Source organism: Ceratina calcarata, unplaced genomic scaffold (genome assembly GCF_001652005.2).
Source record: "Ceratina calcarata isolate Rehan_Ccalc_2016 unplaced genomic scaffold, ASM165200v1 scaffold115.2, whole genome shotgun sequence".
In the NCBI taxonomy this organism is placed as follows: domain Eukaryota; kingdom Metazoa; phylum Arthropoda; class Insecta; order Hymenoptera; family Apidae; genus Ceratina; species Ceratina calcarata.
This window is the reverse complement of record NW_017132446.1, coordinates 1,424,688-1,441,910: the sequence shown is the minus strand read 5'-3', so window position 1 is coordinate 1,441,910 and position 17,223 is coordinate 1,424,688. Positions and strand designations below refer to the sequence as shown.

General features: G+C 38.8%; 3 protein-coding genes across 9 annotated transcripts in view; 1 reads left to right on the top strand and 2 right to left on the bottom strand.

Moving 5' to 3' along the window:
• Positions 1-531: 531 nt before the first annotated feature.
• On the top strand, positions 532-4,606 carry LOC108623695 (zinc finger protein 2 homolog). Of its 2 annotated transcripts, none has more exons than XM_018022393.2 (4): positions 532-779; positions 1,001-1,435; positions 1,555-1,809; positions 1,869-4,606. In XM_018022393.2, the coding sequence occupies exons 1-4, from the start codon at positions 639-641 to the stop codon at positions 3,306-3,308; spliced, it is 2,271 nt and encodes a 756-aa protein (XP_017877882.1). In that variant the 5' UTR covers positions 532-638; the 3' UTR covers positions 3,309-4,606. The 2 variants fall into 2 exon arrangements, with proteins under 2 accessions (XP_017877882.1, XP_017877889.1); XM_018022400.2 differs by lacking the exon at positions 532-779 and adding an exon at positions 835-936.
• Positions 4,607-6,148: 1,542 nt separating this feature from the next.
• Positions 6,149-17,223, bottom strand: part of Dmtn (transmembrane and coiled-coil domain 2 protein Dmtn) — a 13,097-nt gene continuing 2,022 nt past the window's right edge. The window contains exons 1-12 of one of the 6 annotated variants that reach the window (XM_018022412.2): positions 14,180-15,205; positions 12,328-12,470; positions 12,054-12,249; positions 11,470-11,635; positions 11,096-11,324; positions 10,810-10,854; positions 10,542-10,624; positions 10,153-10,161; positions 9,342-9,673; positions 8,872-9,272; positions 8,390-8,550; positions 6,149-8,312 (exon numbers count right to left, since the gene is read on the bottom strand). In XM_018022412.2, coding sequence (XP_017877901.1) covers positions 8,394-8,550; positions 8,872-9,272; positions 9,342-9,673; positions 10,153-10,161; positions 10,542-10,624; positions 10,810-10,854; positions 11,096-11,324; positions 11,470-11,635; positions 12,054-12,249; positions 12,328-12,461 — 1,752 coding nt within the window. In that variant the 5' untranslated portion in view covers positions 12,462-12,470; positions 14,180-15,205 and the 3' untranslated portion in view covers positions 6,149-8,312; positions 8,390-8,393. Of the gene's footprint in view, positions 8,313-8,389; positions 8,551-8,871; positions 9,273-9,341; positions 9,674-10,152; positions 10,162-10,541; positions 10,625-10,809; positions 10,855-11,095; positions 11,325-11,469; positions 11,636-12,053; positions 12,250-12,327; positions 12,471-14,179; positions 15,206-17,223 lie in introns of those variants that run through there. The other 5 variants (XM_018022430.2, XM_026812387.1, XM_026812382.1 and 2 more) reach the window with 5 other exon arrangements.
• On the bottom strand, positions 14,179-16,046 carry LOC108623738 (GSK3-beta interaction protein). The gene has a single exon (XM_018022476.2). The coding sequence runs from the start codon at positions 15,576-15,578 to the stop codon at positions 15,225-15,227; it is 354 nt and encodes a 117-aa protein (XP_017877965.1). The 5' UTR covers positions 15,579-16,046; the 3' UTR covers positions 14,179-15,224.

The window sequence follows — 17,223 nt, the reverse complement described above, 5'->3', positions numbered from 1 at the left end:
TCAAAGTATATTTTCAAAATTGTGTAGACTTATTTCATTAATTTATGATTTTTGAAAAGATTGTTATAGTTCGAAGAGTGTATAATTCATAAATAAAAGGTCCAAAAAATTAAGCGTCAAGTAGATAATTACTCATTTAATTCAGCGAGCGTGAATGCAACGAAGAGCATGAAAAATGCATTCATTTTATAGAAAATCCGACGATTCCACAGTGAAAATCTAATCGTCTATGCAAATATTTAATTTTCTATTTGTTTTCTATAATCTGCACAGTGGATGAGAAACATGAGAAACGCGTTTAGGACGCCCCCTGCGAGAAGAGAAGCTCTTTTAAGATGAAAAGAGAGCAGTGTAAGCTAAATAATTGCCCCGCTACGGATGCCAGCCAGGCGGACTGACCGTATGTAAAAGGCCGATGGTGTGAACGCAGCCAGGCTCGCTTGTCAAATATTACCGGGTAAATGCGAGGATAAAACTTAAGACTGTACATTCGCATAAAGCGAATCGCGAATTATCATCGTGATGCGTGACACGAGTTCTCTCGATCGCGTGAACCAACTCTCCCGTTGGATCTCTTGAAGAAGCAGAATCGGTCCGTTTAGCTCATCTGTTCTGGGAAGACGATCCTCTCAATTGATATGGCTGTCGTCAAGGAATTCGATTATCTATGCCGTCTATGCGCGACGAAAACTGGCATACTGATGGGATTGCCGATCTTCGAAGCCGGCGATCAGATGCGCAACATTGACAAGAAGATAGCCGCGTGCTTGCCAGTCCAGGTAAAATCGTGCACGGGAGGTCTGATTTCACTGCGATCTCCTCCGACTCCGTCTTCGCCCCCTCTTTTCTAATTTGACTATAAATAGAGGAAGAAAATTGGTGCAAGGTTCCACTATCCTCCCGCAACATTGATCTGGCCACGCACTCGTTACAAACGTAGAATTCTGTTAGAAATCCAGTAAACAACAATTTTCTAATGTTAACAATGAATTATTTTTAGGTATCTATGACCGATCAATTGCCGAAAGTGGTGTGCGAAGAGTGCGCGTACAAGTTAGACCAGTTGTTCGATTTTCGTGAAAAGTGTTTACTCACTGAGGGGCTGTTCATGGAAATGTTGAAAGAATTTTCTAAGGATGACGTCGTTCATATATCTAAACGGGATTTAGAAGAAGCAGAAGAAATAAACAGGATCCAAAGGAATATCGATAGAATACAAAGTGATATTGAAGATGCACAGAATCGTGTGACTTCGGGAGACACGGGAGAGACTACTATACACACGATGCAGGTCATGGATGAAATGGATCTAGCTGGTGGTGAACAGGTTGTCACCCAGGAAGAAATGGGCCAACAGGACACAGATATTGAAGTCACTGGTATTGATTGTTTGGACGGAGACACTGTCAGAATGGTGGACGAACATATACGGGGGGTAAATCGACAAACGATCCTTGTTTTTCAAATAAATTGTACCGTGTTACTACCAATGTTACCAGTACAATTCGTTTTGAAACGTCTGTACGTTACTGTAAGTGAATCTTCCGATAACAGGTATCTAATCATCAAATAGCAATGCACTTGGAAGGCGACATGACCGTCGTTGGGAATTTGACGGTCAGCAGTCATTTAAGTCAGTTAGGAATAAATTATGTTACTTCCATAAGTCCTGAAGATCAGAACAGAGAGCCAATCGTACATTACTGTGACAGTGTCAAGTACGAGTCTGTACCAATAAAAGAAGAAGAGTATCACAGACTGCAGGAGAGATTAACTGCTAAGGATTCTTTAAGTGTACTTGAAAATAATGTAAGTTAACATACCCGGTGTTTTTATAAATTTTGATTAATCGATCACTTTCTACGTAGGTGCCACATGAGAGTTTTGGAACTGCACAACCAGAGACTGGAAGCGATATAGAAGAAACACACGTGATCAAGAACGAAGCCTCGAGACACGCTGTTCGAACAAATACGATGGCATCGACGAGTCAAGTGACAACAGGGAATGCCGAGATTTTAGTAGAATACACGAAAAGAACGAAACACGCGTTATTAGAGAGCACGTTAAATAATCCTACAATCGATGAAACCGGATCGCACTGGTACGTGTGTCCGTTTTGCAACGAGGCAATACTAGGTTCGAGCAATATGATAACACATTACGAACAATATTTCTGTTGCTGTCCTTGCGGTTTATATTTTACAAGCGTAGACGCGTTAAGTGTACATAAAGAAAGATGCGACGCGGAGAAAGATAAAACGATAAATAAAGAAAAGGAGGTAATGGAATCGGAATTGACTCCTGAGAATGACGCGAATATAGAGGAGAAAAAGCAAACGGCGGTGAGACAGAAGTGGACCCCGAAAGTTTGCACTCATTGCGGGAAGCAGTACAGAACGAATTATAAACTGCAAGAGCACATGCGTAAACATACCGGTGAAAAGCCTTTTCAGTGTGTGACCTGTGACAAAGCGTTTCGTAGTAAAATCGGACTCGCACAGCACTCGGCCACGCACACCGGACAATTCGATTACAATTGCTCTACGTGCGGTAAAGGTTTCCAGTCGAAAAGTTATCTCGTTCTTCACCAAAGAGTACACTCGGATCTAAAGCCGTTTCCTTGCAACACTTGCGGGCAACACTTCAAAACGAAACAGTCGCTGCTGGACCATCAGAATAGGCATTTAGGCGTGAAACCCTACGTCTGCGAGATCTGTGGCCGAGGTTTCATAACTAAGGGACTTTGCAAGAGTCATCAGAAGATACACTCGGGCATGGACAACCGTCAGTATCCCTGCGTAGTGTGCAACAAGATGTTCGTCAGTAAGAGTTATCTGAACACACATCTGCGCATTCACACCGGCGAGAAACCGTATTTGTGCGAGGTTTGCGGCAAAGGATTTGTAACGCGCGTCGATCTGAAAATTCACTCGACGATGCACACCGGCGAGAAAAGTTTTAAATGCGACATGTGCGGCAAGGTATTCGCTCGAAGAGCGGCTTTGAGGTGTCACAGAAGGTTACACACCGGTGAACGGCCTTACAGATGCGACGTGTGCGGCAAAACGTTCACGCAGTTCACCCCGATGGCGATTCATAAAAGATTGCACACAGGCGAGAGACCGTACGAATGCGACGCTTGTGGGAAAACGTTCGTATCGCGGTCGACGATGATGTGCCACAAGAAGAAGCATCACGGCGCAGCGCCCACACAGAAGGAAGAATCTGTTCCTCGGCAAGGCGAAACAAAAAACGAAATCGCACTTCGGGATACCCAGGACAGAGTCCAGACAAACGCGGATTGAAGCGCACGATCAAAAGCAACGCATGATAGAGGATAGAAGAATATCAAGCCTGCATTTTGTAAGAAGACGTTAGTCACCACGATGTATTCCTTTACTGTAGCGTACGTTAAGAAATTGTATACAAAGAATATATTTTCGAGGATTCTTAGCAAAGGGGTAACGATGTTTTCTAAAGCGATTCGCACCTAACGAGTAACGTGAAATTGAACAGTCACTTAAATTATCTTTTTCTTTCTTATATCGGTATAAATACTTTACCGAAGTGATTTTACTTTTTTTATTTATAACTCATATTTAAAGTTTCTCCTATTTTGAAAATCGATACGGTTAACTGATAGTTAGTCAATTCTTAGTTAGGGAGGAAATAAATACTTTCAAGCTTCTTTCATTAATAAATTTCTTCGCCGACCTGTGCAGAGCAGATTGTTTTAAAACTTTAGTAAACTTATTGCCTATATGTATATTATATATATTATATAGTTTTTTAAACTCCGATAGATGTCTATGATCATTTAAAAAAAGCTCAAATTAAACAATAATTACATCCGAACCAAGAGGACTGGATTTTAAAAGCGGATAATTTATTTTTAAAGCTTGCTTAGAATATTAAAAACGTAACTCGTTTTACGGATCACATGAAAATATACACTTTACATGTTATGCGCGTTAAAAGTTGTAATTATGAACGAGAATTTGAGAGGATGGAACACCTACATATTTATCTATGTATAATACGAATACCATGATTGTCGTGAGGAGAGCGAAATATTTTCTTATCAATGCTAGCGAGACGTTCAAATATTATTTAACAAATGAAGGCTGATAGCTACTTTTACTGCAAGGAAGTGTAATACAGAGCGATAGTGATTATATATCTCGCCGATGATATACTGTTTTTAACGTAATAAAAGAGAGTATATAGCTACCTTTGTAATCACCTTTGACAATGCATTCTTCTGTGGCATCTCAACTTTAAAAGAAAACAGCTTTCAGCACTACACACAGTAGAAATTGTGATATATATATATATATATATATAACGAATTTGTAAATTTGTGATGATTGTAATATCACCGATAAACAGCTCGGTAAAAAAATATAAAAAAACTTTACAACCCGATCGTCTTTTCTTTATATGTAAATGCTCATTCTGTTTAAGAGATAATAAATTAGTTTCTTCTCTAAGGTGACTAGCAGGTACGAAGCTGAATTAGCAAGCGGAAAAAGATAATCGGGCTTATTAAAAATTCATTTTATTTTGAAACGGTATTAAATAATAATGACGGCTGCTAAACTGATATTTGGCGTGAAACTGTTCATTTTCGCAGCGATAACATAATTCGCGCATATTTCTTGTTTCGTGAACATAAACTAGATTTTTTTTTGTCGGTTTCTTTTTAACTACATCATTATACTGATTTGTTATGCAGCTATTACATACGTACACTCATGTGGTTTCGCGTCACGGGTCGCGGTCCACGCTTCGCGCGGTATCTACGGTATGCACGTGTGTATGTGTGTCTAGCGTGCTAACAATTTCCATTACAGTCGCTGCTCATATTGCCTTTAATTGCCTACATCGTCCTACAATTGACAACAAATATTTCATCTATAATTTGACATTTACTACCTATGCAAGGCATCGACGACAAGATCTCGTTTTGTCTTCATTTCGTTACGCTATAACTATGCATACAGGAGGAGGGGCCCCTAGAATCGTGGGTAAGTCATCGTGTGAAGATTACAGAATTCCGGGAACAACTTTCTTCCGCAACTGATGATCCTTTAAGCACTGCCCTTCGCGTATCCATGTCCGAGCTTTTTCAATAGAAAATACATATAAAATTGTAAACAGCCGCGATAAAAACGGAAAACTCATATAGAAAAATGTAACTTCGTATGATACGAAATACGTCCATATCGTTGTCCCATGGTATCATGTATAAGTGTACGTGTAATTTCTTTCTTACTCTTTCGTATAAACGTCTTTTTTAATTTGTCTCTTTATTCTATTCGCTTCTCTTCCCTTGCTACGATCGAGTATTTGCGTTTAAGCGTGCGAATCGGGGCCCTCGCTAAATCAGTGGTCAACGGTGTTAACAAATTTTCTAATAATTGGATTACACGTGTATCTTACAAAGCACCACGATTTAAAGCTGTACAATACATATAGGGTGTCGTTTTACTTAATCCTCAAGGGACTCGGTACAACTGTTGCATATTAGAAAAATATGCAACGGTGCAATAATTACTGTATGTTTCTTAAATCACTCGCTTAGAGAAATATAATTTTTATTGTAGAACATGAATACTAATAATCAGCAGTGGATATAACTATCGATCTTAAAATTAAATTTATACAGCTTGCCATATTATCTAAACAGTATAATTAAACGTACAAGCGCATCGTTGAACACCCTATATATTTTGTCTAGTCGTCGCTTACACAATAATAAGCATACATCTTTATTCGAGATTTGATTTAAACAACGTTAAAATTAGAAATCTTTTTGCAGAATCAATATAACATTGAATCCAGTGGAATTAATCAACAAACGTGTATATCTCTGTGTTCTTAGAGGCGTAGTTTCTCTCGTTCTCGTAGCTTTAAACATATACAGCGCGCGTATACAGACGTCGAGTTTCTTGCTCGAAAATTTCTTTTATATACAATTATATTGATCCCAAAACTGATTTTTAACTTCTACGCTTCTTATGTATACATATATATATAAACTTAGTATAGTCACAGCGACGTATTTATATATAAATTTATAGACATAAAAACCGACTGTTTCATTAGGAACGCAAGAGGATCGATATATTCGAAGGAAACGTTATTTGAATTGTCAATAAATTTAATTGAACAAACTTCTCTTCTTTTTGTAATACAGTTGTAAAGAAAGTCGAAAGTAAAAAAATATACGCGGTCTGTTCAAATGACAAAACGTTCGCCTGTCTCGGAGTTATAAACACACGATCAAACTTCCTTCTGGTTATTCTTTTTTTTCGTTTTGATCTTGTCACAGACTCGACTCTTCTATTTTTGGCAGCATTAAACGCGTGTACAAAAAGTACAAAAAATGATTAGCTTTAATAAATACAGAGGACAGTTATCAAAAGATTCGGGGTCGATTTGAAAAGAAAAATTAGGAAATTTGATATTGTATTCACACGAGTAACAGGCACAAGAAAACGAAATACATTGCTACACAAAATTCATTTTATTTACGTCGACACGAAATGATTTTCTAACGTGAACGAAACTTTAACTATAATTCAACATATACAAATAACAAAAATTATATTTAACTTAATGTACATAAATTAGAAATAATATCTTTATAAAATCTAAAGAGGATTTTTACGTAGTAAACGATACAAAAAAAATATCAGTGATCACTGGAAAAGTATATCTTTCTCTGTATGTCATAAAATTGCTTGGTGAGCTGTAACAGTGCTTCCATTAACTGCTATAAATTAAAAAAAAAAGGACAGATGAACATTTCGCCCACGGCGGTGAGATTGAAAAAAAATGATACGGACCAAAAATACATTACACACTCGAGAATTTGAGCACCTATATTTAAGAATCATTTATCTCCACGTAACTGCATTAATTTTATAATTATCGTCGCAACGTTGTATTCCTCTTGTACACCGTTTTAACTGTTTCCGAACGGTTTTTCTCAATGCGTGATTCAGCAACGGAAAATTGCCACAAATATTAAATTACTCACAATTGTAACAGCGATGTAGTCCGTCAGTCTTTCTCTCATATCAATATCTGTCATGGTTCATTTCTTCGTTAATCGATATAATATGTACGCACTCTCGTGTCTGTGGTGGTTTCGAACATTCATGAGATTGAAGAGATTGATATTAAATAGCCGATTATCATCCATATAAGAATCATTCTTTTATGAAATAGATTAGAAGTCGAATAGAGTTAAGAGGAAAAGAGCACGTTGGTCCTCTTGCGATATCGCTCAATGTACAAATATTTGTTCCGTTTCTCATGAATGTGCAGTTCTTTAAATTACACTTTTAAGAATTTCTAGTGACGCTGCGGTTTTTCTACTAACGATATATCACGCTACAATATACATCTCGAATCGAGGAATATCTACATTCACTTACGTGTTCTCTTCTTACTTTATATTTATTGTTTTAGCAACTGGACGATTGCAATTATAAATATTTTTACTTAGAAACGCGTAGTCGACAAAATTACACGGACCTATTCGAATATCAAACGTACGAGCTACGATACCTGAAAATAGGTGGTAGTGACACCCCCCACAGACACCGACGATGGAACAATTTTCTACCCATCGTTTCTATCTTTTTTTTTAATCAGTACTTTCGCTTCTTCAATAATTTTTCTTCTAATTCCACGGTTATAATCAGTTATTCGTATAAAAGTGAACGTAATCGCGTGATGTCAGAATAAATTTTCTTCTAGCAACGTGCCGTATGTGATCAAGCAATATCAGCGTACAGCGTTTACAATTATTACTCACTATCTCGTTCACGTATTGTACAAGTTATTTTATTTTGTTACAAATTATAGAATTATCCTCATCTCGCGTATCATTCGCACGCTATAAATTACCGAACGCGTACCTAGTCCGTTTTCAATAAAATCAATCGAGTAAAAATAAAAAAAAGGTAAATAAATTTATAACAATAAGGGACAAGACACTTTCTCATTTATCTCTCTTAGGTGAAACACCATTTTCACAGGAAAATACGTTCTCTCTTTTGCATATCGTCTAATTCCTTTTAACACATATCAAATATACATATTTAAACCGTTCGCTTAATCGAATGGCGTAACGGTGAACGTGATCGGATTTGAAATAGAAACAAAGTCGTTTGCGCGTATACCTACTATTATTGCTCCAAAACTACAGCACTGATAAATGGGTCCAAAATGTTGATCATTGTGTACAATTTTTTTTTTTCTTCATCACAGGGTATGGTAAATTTAAGTATACCACCCTACAACAAGTCGTTCTTGCCAATCGTTTGGTCATCGGATTTTCACGATATGTTATGGAAAATAAAAATTTACTTACGATGCTACTTAACGGCGAGCGTCTGTTTAATATGGCGCATGATGTGACTGCCGACATCGTGGACCTCGGGCCACTGTTTGGCCACAAATATTATGCCCAGTACGACAAGCGTGGTAGTTAATATGCGCACCCTGCACATGAAACAATGAGGCTTAGTACAGCTGCAACAGACACGTGAGAACAAAATAAAACAATGAGCGTGCCGAAATTAAAACTTGATGGCGATGAATGTAAGTGATTCGAAGTATGAAACGAGTATGTACGTGAATAAGGAACGAATTAAGAAGCGATGAATAAGAATTATATTTATTAGAGAACAAATTAATTTCCCCCTGTAAAAGTCAAATATAAGTTAGCGTTCGCTCGGCAATTTTACGTAGAAGCTATCTCATCGGCGATTATTTTAATTGATACGAGTCCAAACACGAGTTATCTCGTGATCGATCAAAGATTTGGTAATAATATTACGAAGAGAACTGTACCTGGTCCTAAGGAAAGGCATCATAATACCAGCACCCGTTGCAACTAGTAGTAGAACTACTTGCAACACAGTTAACACTACGTTTATGAGCTTAACCACCAACGCTCTCGCGTTGCTGTTATCCAAACCCTCCAGGGTGACGTACTGCTGGTGCTGCTGCTGCTGATGTTCCATTTTACAAATTTTCGTTTGACAACTCTCCAACATTTCGTGTATGTCCCTCAAGCGGTCCTCGCTCTGATATTGCACTTTCTCCTCCATATCCGTTATCGTTTGCTTCAAATTCTCTACTTCGTTTTGGTGTAATTCGGTCAGATCGTTGATCTGCTCCTCTAGACGCTCGCATCGGAAACGTTCCTCTTGCAATGCGTGAGAAAGATATGTCACTTCTTGTTGCAAACTCTGAGATCAAAGATGTAACAAATCAGTGTCACGCTCCACCGTATTTTTCACCTGACGATTATCACGAACCTTTACACCTTCTAATTTGTCCTTCATCCTCTCCATGCTTTCTCTCTGCTCTTGCAACTCCGAGAAGATAGATTTCAGACTAAGCGCCGCGTCGTTACTACTATGACACGCGTGCGCTTGGCCCTTGCTACCGGGTCCGCTCTCGCTTGTGACGCTCGAGCATTCCGAGCCCTCCTCTGATGGAAATTTCATCGCCGCTGCGCTATGTGTCGATCCCAGACTGCATCCACCGGGAAGCGTCGCCGAACCGTGATGCGCCTTCTCATCTTCAACACTAGCGTTATCTCCATTACCTGCACGCGGTGTATCGTTTACATAAAAAGTCGAGCCATCTGCAGAGACACAGACGTCGCATGTTAGAATGTTATCCAATACCAGATTGTCCTGCCTTTAAACAGTTTAGCATATACTCCCGTCTTTTCTAATACCGATTCATTCACATTTTAATTCTCGTCGCATGTAACTGTGTGATTCGTGTGTCAGTTTAGTAAAGTTGTTTTCTTCCTCTACGATATCTGTCCTTTCAGAGTGATTGTAAATTTACGACTGTTGTATTGGATAACTAATATTAAAAGAAGCAACGATCTGGATACGTGAAAGCGACTAGGTGTTGCAAGAAAAAATTATTAAGTGACATTAGACAAAGATTCTCGTGTAAATGAAATTAATATTCCTCTCATAGACGGTAACAGTGTAAAAAATTGTGTCAATCTTCGTATTGTGAAACTTGGGGGATACGTGCTACACATATACATACTAAGGAAAGAATTGTACACAGATAAGAGAAGAAATTAGACAAAATTTTACTTACTACTTTCAACTGCCATGACAGCGCAAAATATTAAACAATGTTTATTCTTCGGTGTTTTCGTGGGGAAGTATTGTACTATTACTAAGGTACATTTGGAATTATCATAGATCTTTTTATATTATTTCAGATACAATGCAGAATTTATATTTAAGAAAAATTGTAACGATTCTGATAGTGTATTTACATACATATAAACGTATTATAAAAACGAAAATAACGTGCATACTATTGCTTGAAGTATCAGTTTATTAGCATGAAGCAAAGTGTGCTCAGTGTAAGTGCCCTTTGAACACAAATACTTCAACAGAATATTATTTGAAAATTATACGATTAGATTTCAACTGATTTACTTTAATCAATTAAAGAATTTCAAATAGAGATTTACTCACGGGATAAGGTGTTTATATTATCAGCACTGCCAAACTTGTTCTTTATCAAATGTGCAAACTCTCTTGGCTTAGACATCACAGTTCTGAAACATTAGAAGTACAATTGAATATCAACAGATGTATCACACATATCAAAGATGTATTTTCTTTTAAATAATAAATTGATATAAAAAGCTACTGAACATTGCGACTATATTCACTCAATATCTATTTCGCAAAATTTATACAGCAATAATATATAAGCTATTGTATCTATTTCGAGACTCACCCTGAAAAACCACTGATTCCAACTTTAATATTGCCACCCACGTTTCTGTAAGTAAGGCTTAAATTAGACAAAAGTATCATGCTTTATATTTAGCAAAGGGAAGCAGGACACCGACAATCATTTATCATATACGCAATAAGTAAGTCAGCTTCTACATAAATCAGTAATTAAATAAATGAACTACGTACTATCCGAGCCTATATTTGTACACTGACTACACACGTACTTTCATTTAATATTTCTTGACTTATGCTAATACAGAAAATAGTACAATAATAAAACATACTTGAGTCCTTGTCCCATGTCCCGAAGGACTTCCCTGGGTTGCCTGTGACTCGTCGGTGCTCCATTTAATTCGTAATTCTTTAACTTCTTCGTGTAACTATCCAACTTCTTCTGTAACTGGGAAATGATGTGCGCTGACTTTTGATTTTTCTTTTCAAACACTGCCTTGATCCGAGTGAGCTGCTGCTTGTCTGCGTTCGCAGCTAGTTTTAAATATTCGTTCACATTCTCTGAAACGTGATCAAATATCGACGAGTTACATGCAAGTGTAAACTATCCGACGGTCGTCGTTTATCGCACTAATTCAGCAGTCTAGCACTTGAGACTATCGGTGCTACACTAATTACTGTTAATCGATGTAACTGAAACACTTACCATCGCGCGTAGTTTGTTCTATTCTTATAAGCTCTCGCGTTTTCGCGATTTTATTTTGGATATGCTCGATGGCTTGACTAACGCGAGCAGAACTGGAATCGACGTCATCGGTTATTAGTTCGGAGGATCCGTTTGATAGGAACGATTGTGTTGCATGATACTGTTCCTGAAAAGAAATTTATGATCATGTTAATCCACGGATTATTACATCAATGCCGAGAGACCTGATACTGCGAATAACGGAACACATTTTCTTGAGCAGTGTGCTCAATAACTAGTACTTTGATTGCAATCGGGATTTATTAAGATTAAGATGCCTTAGCTTCGAAGCCACTTATGCAAATGACTACCTCATTTCGTGACCTATAACCCTGATCATACAGTTACAGTCGGTAGCCTTGTGCTGCAGTGTAATTGTCATTGCATGCACAACATCGCCGTTATTACATAAGTAACTTTATGTAAGCATATACAATCGTAATTTATTATGGTACTAAATACGTGATAAGATTCAGTTTTTGTAACATCACTTAAGAAATAAATGAGTAGGCATAAGCATGTACACAGAATGAATTGCTACGTACTCCTTCGTCGTCGGTCGGTAGATGAATGTTTGGCACAAACTCGTCTTGTTCGGCAGTGATTAGATTGGTATTTGGTTCATCCATAACATCTACTCGGATCACAGTTCCTGGTGATTTTTGCCTACTACCTTTCATACTGAGGCTGCCTCCACCACCACTACTTCCACTGCCTGTACTACCCTCCCCTGGTTGGGAACTGTGCAAACAAACGAAAATTCGTCAGCACTCCTTCCATCAACTTACGTACGTCGAGAAGAGATAAATTGATGCTTACAATGAAGCATTACGTGCTCTTGGAGTATTCTCCAAAGCTGACAATTGTTGCGGCGACGTCACTGTGTTTCCTCTGTTGGGGGATGAAGTACGTGAACTGTTCTTGTTAGATGTGGTCACCATCAAACTAGCCATTCCTTTTTCCTGAAAAAACAAGAACCATCACCCGGCTGGTTTCACATTGTTACAACAATAAAATTTAACAGGAACGATGTACAATTAGATATTTCCCGTATCGATAAGCGTATATACATACAATTGATTATGTCTCTCATTCAGTAACAGCTATTATTTAATTGGTGACTGCTAAGCTACGAGTCATGAACTAGCCACTGTTCGCAACAGATACAGTGTATAAAGAGTTATGTGTAACATTCCTTTTGAAGAATGCAAAGCATTATTCATTGTAATATTATTATTATCATTAATCATACGGATGTAACGTGTTCTCGTTATCAACTCTTATCTCAGTACGAACCTATTTATTTATCAATTAAAAGTAGTCATACGATTTCTTCGGAAAGACGTAGTTATGCAATCTGATTATTTACAATGAAATAATTATAATTGATTGTAACGAGATTTCGAGTTAACAAAATGCAAATATTTGTGGAATTTTGTGTATGACTCGAAATTAGTGAAATGTTGACGTTCGAAACAAATGAATGAATACATCAGAGGCCAGTTCCACTTTACTTGGCCCCTATACGCCTATTTTGAGCTACAATTTTCTCTAAGAGCGATATTATCTAATCTAAATCTTGTACAGTGGATTATGCGCGCTGTCCAAAAATAGTTCATAGGAAACATCGTGAGTGATATAGTTTTTCATCATAGTAAAACATGTTACCAGTATCGTCACGGATCACGTCTAATTAATATTCGCGTCGAGTCCTCTGATCTACTTTTATAAAAACAGGGACGCTGTTATCGAATATAATTGCGTTTAACCATTAAAATGTATAACCCGTCGCGCGTTCAATTGGACAATGTCATTAGATAAGAGTTACTTGAACGCAATAAAAAATCATTTAACGAAAACCATTGTGCTGTTAACGCGATGTCTCGTAGACGGAATTGATTACTTCTTTCACATTCTATCACCTTTAACCCATTCCTTTAACCGATGATTCATTCTAATTATCATAAATGGACCATCGGCATCGCCGCCGAACTATGACGAACACGTTACGTGGAAAGAACATGAAACCATTTACAACGAAAACTATTCATTCTTCGGCCAGTCGCGTTTTAATAATGCTAAATAAATCTTGGAGTGGTCAAGGTCATCTTCGTTAATTAACAGTGACGATTCACGTTTTCGTCGAGCGGAAGCATGCATCATGCAAAATCGATAAGATCTGCACGGAAAATTTCGGAGTTCCAGCAATCGGTCTAATGCAAGATAAACAAAGAGACTCTTGATACGAATGGCATCGAATTCGCTATAATACAGTTATTATATAAACCAAGAATCTAACGGGAATATGAAACCGCGTATGTAAATACGGTAAGTTTTCATGAAAAGCTCCGTTTGTAAACTAATAAATACTGACTGAACGAAACGAGAGGAAGAGGCAGAAGCCGGGAAGGAAAATTTGGAGCACAGGACTGCGATATGCGCATCAGGTTCAGGCGAGGATGTATCGTAAATATTCAGTGGTGATACGGATTAGCTATTATGTTACCGCGCACGGCATTGTTTGCGATCGTACGAGTTCCGAAGCAGTCGTTCCACCGCGGAAAGGGTTGCTAGTAACGCAGCGAGTCGAATGAAAACAAACGAGCTGTCAAAGTCCCGGCGGCACTTGGACGTCCGTTCGATTCACGAAAATATTCTACTCGTCACTCACCTTTACCGTCCGACGCTCGCGGCTCTCGGTTGTAGCATGTTTCTTCGTTCAATCGTAATGTCACACTGAATGCACTGAGAAGGGGGTTCGTTTCGCGTACGCGCTACTGCGTTCTCTCTGTGATCAATCGGGTCGTTGTTATCGTTCCTTTTTCACGGGCGTGTCATCGCTCACTGTTCGACATCGTCGCACCACCAGCCACTGCCGATATCAACGGACAGGATGCACTACGCGTAATCCTTCGCTCAAGCACTTGATCGACGCCGAGACTCATTCAGAAGCGAACGCGCACGCGAGACGCGGATGTGCAACTACGTACACGCTCGCCGATGCGACGTTCTGTGCGACCGCTTCTTATTTTCGTTGCTTCGCGACTCGACGGCCAGACAGTGGAATACTTACGAGGCAAACGAACATAGAGCAACGAGACGTGCTGCGGTGGGGGTAAACACAAATATTACACCACTTGCACCACGTCCGATCCTCGCACGGTTTCTAGGGATATTTCCTAAGCACGCGCGACTCGTCCTACTCGCATCACCGTATCTATCAAAACAATCTCCTATTATAACGTTTATCACGATAGCCTCATATCAGTTCTTATCGATAGACCTGTCAATTGATAAAACACCTGCTTCGGTTTCGACCAGGTCGTCGCTATCGCGTTAAAAATATTTATTTAAAGGTTAAACGAAATCGATTTGCGCGACGTTGGAACAAGATTATGCGTCGTGCTGCATGATTCACCGTGAAACTGACATTCATTGATATGTAAATACTTAAAACCTTCGGGACACTTGTTACCATGTACCAGATACGGCACTGTCCTTGCAATTGTCGAGCACTCGGATATCCTCGGCTAGATTCGGGCTAAACGAGAGTACTGCGCAAAGAGAGAATGCACTCAATTAGAATCATGATTTATTTTCGATTTCAAACGCTTACTGGCACGCTGATTGAACGAAACCACTTTATTCCCGTTTAAATCCGGAGCGAAACAATGACAGTCGTCGAGACTGACAGAAGGTCCTATGAACGAGCCCGTTCATTGACTGTCACTTAACTGTTCCAGCTTACGTTGAAGCGAACTCCCGAACGAATCTCTGTACCGCGGGCTAACGAGATCTAGCAAACTGTACGGCGTCTCGAAATGCTCGGTTCTTCTGTGCGATGTGTCGTCATGCTCGTTACCAACGATGGCAAAACCGGCAGCTGACAGCTCGATGCAGAACTTTGATCCCTCCAACGTGGTCAGGTTCAAATAAACGAACTGATTATTGTTACGCAGATTTTCCGCCACTTTTATCTCCTTTACATGGTTCTTCACGTCGCCGATGACAGCCTGCGCCTCGAGCTTCCACTGTTCCTCGTTCAATACTTCATTACTCGCCTCCTTCATTATCGCGCGTTGACAGCGTCGACCGTCCTATACGTTATCGACGCATGTGGCACACGAATTGGCAGGCGTTTTATCAGTCCGCAACCGCGTTATAATAAGCCTGCGACTTTCTAAAATTGCACGTGGACAGGTTAGAACGAAGGCCGGAGACCGACGCGGTTATATAAGTTTCTGGCGAACTCGTCCATACGATGTACTGTATCGTTATTAGCTGACTCGCGGTCGGTTTGATCCATGCGCGTATTATAAATTGTCATGAACACTCGATCCCACATACTCACCGGTGCATGTGCACCGAATGCACTCCGTCCACTCCGTCTACTGATTATAAATATTAGTACGATTGGTTAGGGAGACGTTCTCCCGTCGAGACGCCCTCTGCTCAGAGCTGCGGGGTATTAACTTTGCCGCAAGAACAATTCGAATCTGAATATTCTTTTACGCTGACGAATAGGTAAAACTTAATGCGATAACGACTTAAACGATACTAGTTATGTAAGAATATTATCTTCTACTTGTTTACTACATAAGCCACGACTACTATTAAAAGGTTAATTCGATTATGAAAAAACCTGTCAAGCTAGCACACTCTATATGTATATTCATGTTTCATTAAATAAATATATTTACTCGTATATCACGTTGTCCCAGTTTTCTGATCGACATGAAAAAAGTATGACGAGCATCACGTACACTTACCAGTTTTATCTACAGAACGGCAGGTCATTCCTCTTATTATGTTTCTTATCTCAATTTGAAATGTTATTTTCAGTGCACGAGTACTCGCGCACTAAAGGCCATCGTTTGCACGTGTTTTGAATACACAAGTGCACGTGGCTGTGCATGCAAAGCGTGAATCACCAAATCGCTTTTTATATAGAAATTGCATGCATTTAGTTCAAACACGGTATTGTTTCTTTTATTTTTTCCTTTCGCTTTGTTATCAAATCTTTTATGCATGCGCACGATTTCAACTTCGTTGCGTCGAGGCGACAGCGGAGAGGATTCGGGACACAGGTATAGTATAAAAAAGACCAGTAGGTTCACTCTGTTTGCCTTCAGAAATTCAAATAAAACATCTCAAGTATCTTCTTTCTATGTATTTCTCTTCTAACTTCAGTATTTAACGAGTTATATATCATTAATTGGCATTTTATGGGTACTGATAAAATCCGGACATTTCACCGTCGAATCAGCAAACTTTTGACAAAAAATTTCGTTTTTCCTCAATAACTCTTAAACCATTGAACCTACGGAAAAATTGCATAATGCATAGGACCTTTCTTGTAGAGGACGACGAGATCTACAATTTCCATGTAAAACTATTTCGCTGTCGTCAATAGTTTACGAGTTATTGACGAAAAACGAAAAAACTGTTTTTTGTAAATTACTCTTAAACTATTGAAGTTAGCAAAAAGTTTTTATACGGAAATTGTAGATCTCGTCGTCCTCTACAAAAAAGATCTGATGCAATTTTCACGTATCGCTAACGGTTTGGGAGTTACTGGCAAAAAACGAAAATTTCACAAAATCTGAAGGGGTACCCCTTGGAAAAATCTCGGAAAAATCGAAAATTTTTTTTTTGTTGTTTATTATTAGCAATGTTCTTCCGACGTCTGATTTCTTTTTAAAAAATGCGTTTCTA

Excerpts from the sequence above, each read along its gene's own strand:
- LOC108623738 (XM_018022476.2), bottom strand. The coding sequence starts at position 15,578 with ATGAAGGAGGCGAGTAATGAAGTATTGAACGAGGAACAGTGGAAGCTC.
- LOC108623695 (XM_018022393.2), top strand. The coding sequence starts at position 639 with ATGGCTGTCGTCAAGGAATTCGATTATCTATGCCGTCTATGCGCGACG. Across the intron at positions 780-1,000 it reads CCGCGTGCTTGCCAGTCCAG|GTATCTATGACCGATCAATT; the intron begins GTAAAATCGTGC and ends AATTATTTTTAG. Across the intron at positions 1,436-1,554 it reads TGGACGAACATATACGGGGG|GTATCTAATCATCAAATAGC; the intron begins GTAAATCGACAA and ends TTCCGATAACAG.